Genomic DNA, 4,060 nt, shown 5'->3' on the forward strand with positions numbered 1-4,060 from the left:
ACCGAGCGATCCCACCTCACGCTCCCTCAGTAACCGAGCGATCCCACGCCACGCTCCCTCAGTAACCGAGCGGTCCCACGCCACGCTCCCTCCTTAACGGATAAATTAAGAGAGGAGCTGGAAAATTGTAGACCTTGAGATTTATTGTGGGTAAACGTTTCTTCAGGACAGAGTGCCTGAACATTTACTAAAGTACATTCCTCTCGAGAGAACTAGTATGACTTTATAAAATGGTAACTCTTATCCACTGAAGCCAATTGAATATTTTGAGGAGGTAATTAACATGATTAGTGAGGGAATACCTGCATGTATGAATGTTGTTTTTTTGAACTTCCAGAAGATATTCTAGAAGTTCTCTTATAAGAGACTGTGAACTCAAAATTGAGAGCATGTGCACCTGGAGGTAACTGGTTTGGATGTAGGAGGCTAATGGGAACGTATTGATTGCCAGGATGGGTTTACTGGTGCCCTCTAGCCTCCTGTATGGGACTGCAGCCTTCACTGGATGGATTGATATGTTTGGATATCAGAGTGCACAGGCACATAACAAAATTTGCTGACAAAAGAGAATTAGGTTTCACAGTAATTACTGTCACTGGGATTAGAATTTGCAAAGGGGGGACTGAGCTGGAGTGAGTGAGATTGAGTGAGAAAGATTGAGTGAGTGGCTCTGACTGTGGAGACAGAGTTCAATGTGAGAAAGTGGGAGCTCATCCATTTTGGTGGCAAGGAAGGGAGTTTTATCAGTGGCGGAGAAGCTCAGAACTGTGGGCGAGCAGAGATTTATGGGTCTGAGTACAGAAATCACTAAAACAAGTGAGTAGGTACAAACCAGAGCGAGAAAGGTGAATGGATGGGAATACAATGGGCTGGAATAGAAACACTGGAAGTTGCGTACCAGTCACAGAGTTAAAGTTTTGGCACAGATCTGTACCTCGGTTTGAGAGTGAGGTTGTTGATTTGCTCGCCGAACTGGTTTGTTTTTGTTCAGATGTTTCGTCACCATGCTAGGTGACATCATCAGTGAAGTCTCCGAAGAAGCGATGTTATTCTACTCTGCTTGGAATTTATACTGCTTGGTCCGTTATGGTGAGTACTGTCATTTCTGGTTTTGATCTGTATGGGTTTGTATATGGGGTCCAATTCTATATGTTTGTTGACTGAAGTATGGGTGGAGAACCATGCCTCTAGGCATTCCCGTGCGTCTATGTTTGGCTTGAGCTACTATGGTTACCTTGTCCCAGTTAAACTGATGGTCTTCATTGTCTGAGTGTACTGATACTAAGGAGCGTTTGTCATGCCATTTTGCTGCTAGCTGATGTTCGTATATTCTGATGGCTAGTTTCCTTCCTGTCTGTCCGATGTAATATTTGTGGCAATTGTTGCATGGTATTTTGTAAATCACGTTGGTTCTGCATGTTGTGGGAATGGGGTCTTTAATCCTTATAAGTGCTTGTTGTAGAGTGGCTGTGGGCTTGTGGGCCTCCATGATTCCTAGTGGTCTTAGGAGTCTTGTCAGTTCCGATATGTTCTTGATGTAGGGCAGTGTGGCCAGTGTGTTAGGGTGTACTGTGTCCTTCTGTTGTTGCCTATTTTGAAGGCATCTGAGGATGAAGTTGCAGGGATATCCGTTTATAGTGAGGATTTTGTGTAGCAGCAAAATGGCATGATGAACTCTCCTTAATATCTGTACACTCAGACATTGAAGGCCATCAGTTTAACTGGGACAAGGTATATGACCCCATATACAAACCCATTCAGAACAAAACCGAAAATGACAGTACTCACCATAACGGACCAAACAGTATAAATTCCAAGCAGAGTAGAATAACATCGCTTCATCTGAGGCTCCACAGATGATGTCATCTAGCATGGTGACAAAACATCTGAACGAGAACAAGCCAGCTCGGCGAACAAGTCAACAATCTCAGTTATAGAGTTAGAGCCATAGATGGCATATCCCGTATACCTTCTTAATCATGTTATACATCTGTCCTGCTTCCTTCAGGTAGACTGCCGGACATACAAACCAAGGTCCCTCTGATCCTCAGTGCTTCCCAGAGCCTTGTCATTCATCATTTGCCTTGTTTGTCCTACCCAAGTGTATCACCTCACATTTATCTGGATTGAACTCCATTATCACTTATCAGACCAGCTTGTCTATATGCTCCTGTAATCTAAGGCTATCCTCCTCACTATTTACCACCACATCAATTTTTGTATCAGCTGCAAAGTTACTGATTAATCCTCCTATATTCAGGTATAAATCATTTCTATAAACCACAAACAGCAAGTGCCCCAACATTGATACTTATCGAATCCCACTGAACACTGTGAAAACACACATCAACCACCATCACCTGCTTCCTGCCACTTAGCTGATACTAGATCCAATTTGCACCCCCTCACCCTCCCCCCAAGATTTCCTTGGATCCCATGGGCTCTTCCCTTCGCCTCAGTCTCCCATTCAGGTTACAGATGAGACTAGTGTTCCCTGAACATGGAATAAAGGATGATCCCATAGAGCTGTTTAAGATGATTAAAAGGATCCGATTGGATCGATAGAGAGAGAAACTACTCCCTGTGAAGGGACAATCCAGAACAAGGGGAGGGGGATTGACCTCAAATGGGAGCACATCCTCTTCCCCCCACAAAACAGCTGGCGGTTCAATGACAATCTGATGTGTTGAAATCGAAGAATATTTGTTGAGTGAGGGATAAAGGGAAACAGAGTTACCACACCAGTCAGTTATCATCATAGGGTAGGTTTGAAGGGCTGAATGGCCTCACTGTGCTGGTCCTTACCTGGGTCAGCAGCCGATTTTGCTCCTTCAGCATCGTGACCATCTGGAGATTGTTCCCAGAGATGGGAATGTTACACGGAGCTGGAAACTCACAGCCGTTCACCATATTGCACGACCGGGACATCATCTGTGGGGGAGGACAAGGCCAGTGCTACAGACACACTTGCATAGAGACACGCGTGCGCACACAGATCACAGTCAGTGACACTTCACCAGAACAAAAAGCAATCCAAACACAGGATCACACAAAGTGAGCATTCACCCCACCCCCTCACACTGACAGCAGGAAAGATGCAATGTAGACAAAAGCTAGAGATGGAAGCAAGACAATCCTTACCATCTTCTGTTTCCTCAACACTGTTCCCATCAAACAGTCCCAGAGCAGGGACAGCACTGGTTAGATATGGAGTAAACCTCCCTCTATACTGTCAGAGTTATACAGCACAGAAACAGACTCTTCAGTCCAACTCGTCCATGCTGACCAAGTTTCCCAAACTAAACCAGTTCTGTTTGCCTGCGTTTGGACCATATCCCTCTAAATCTTTCCTACCCATGTAGCTGCCCAAAGGGCTACTAAATATTGTAATTGTACCTGCCTGTACCACTTCCTCTGGCGGTTCATTCCATACACACACCACCCCGTGTGAAAAAGTTACCCTTTAGGTCCCTTTTAAATCTTTCGCCTCTCGCCTTAAACCTATACCCTATAGTTCTGAACTCCCCCACCCTAGAGAAAAGACCTTGGCTATTCAGCATATCCATGCCCATCATGATTTTATAAACCTCTATAAGGTCACCCCTCAGCCTCTGACACTTCAGTGAGGAAAGGTCCCAGCCTATCTCTATAACACAAACCTTCCATTCCCGGCAACATCCTGGTAAATCTTTTCTGAACCTTCTCCAATTTAATAATATCATTTGTACAGCAGGTGTCAGAAAGGGAGTAGAAAATCAGAACTCTCCTTTCCCGAAGGCTAACAGTCAATAGAAAATTTAAAAACCAAGGCAGAAGGGTGTGTTTTTAAGGCACAAGGTACTGAGGGCTACAGAACTGGAGGAACAATTCAGGTATGCTCAAATTTGAATGATGGACCAGGCTGGATGGGTTGAATGGCCTGTTCTTAGCCCTTCACCCCCACCTCCCATTGCATGATCCATCCTAGATAACAAGGTGTAGAGCTGGATGAACACAGCAGGCCAAGCAGCATCAGAGGAGCAGGAAGGCTGACTTTTCGGGCCTAGACCCTTCTTCAGGA

At 44.9% G+C, this 4,060-nt stretch overlaps 2 protein-coding genes across 4 annotated transcripts in view; both read right to left on the minus strand.

Annotated features, from left to right (window-relative positions):
- The window catches only part of LOC109937976 (UDP-N-acetylglucosamine pyrophosphorylase 1, like 1), a 318,016-nt gene that overhangs the window by 269,455 nt on the left and 44,501 nt on the right, over positions 1-4,060 (minus strand). The window lies entirely within an intron of this gene.
- sapcd2 (suppressor APC domain containing 2) overlaps positions 1-4,060 on the minus strand; it is a 34,509-nt gene that overhangs the window by 975 nt on the left and 29,474 nt on the right. For all 3 annotated transcript variants that reach the window (XM_048613665.1, XM_048613668.1, XM_048613666.1), the window contains one exon: positions 2,806-2,931. In XM_048613665.1, the coding sequence (XP_048469622.1) occupies positions 2,806-2,931 (126 nt within the window). The remainder of the gene's footprint in view (positions 1-2,805; positions 2,932-4,060) is intronic.

Source organism: Rhincodon typus, chromosome 28 (genome assembly GCF_021869965.1).
Source record: "Rhincodon typus isolate 14 chromosome 28, sRhiTyp1.1, whole genome shotgun sequence".
Lineage (NCBI taxonomy): Eukaryota > Metazoa > Chordata > Chondrichthyes > Orectolobiformes > Rhincodontidae > Rhincodon > Rhincodon typus.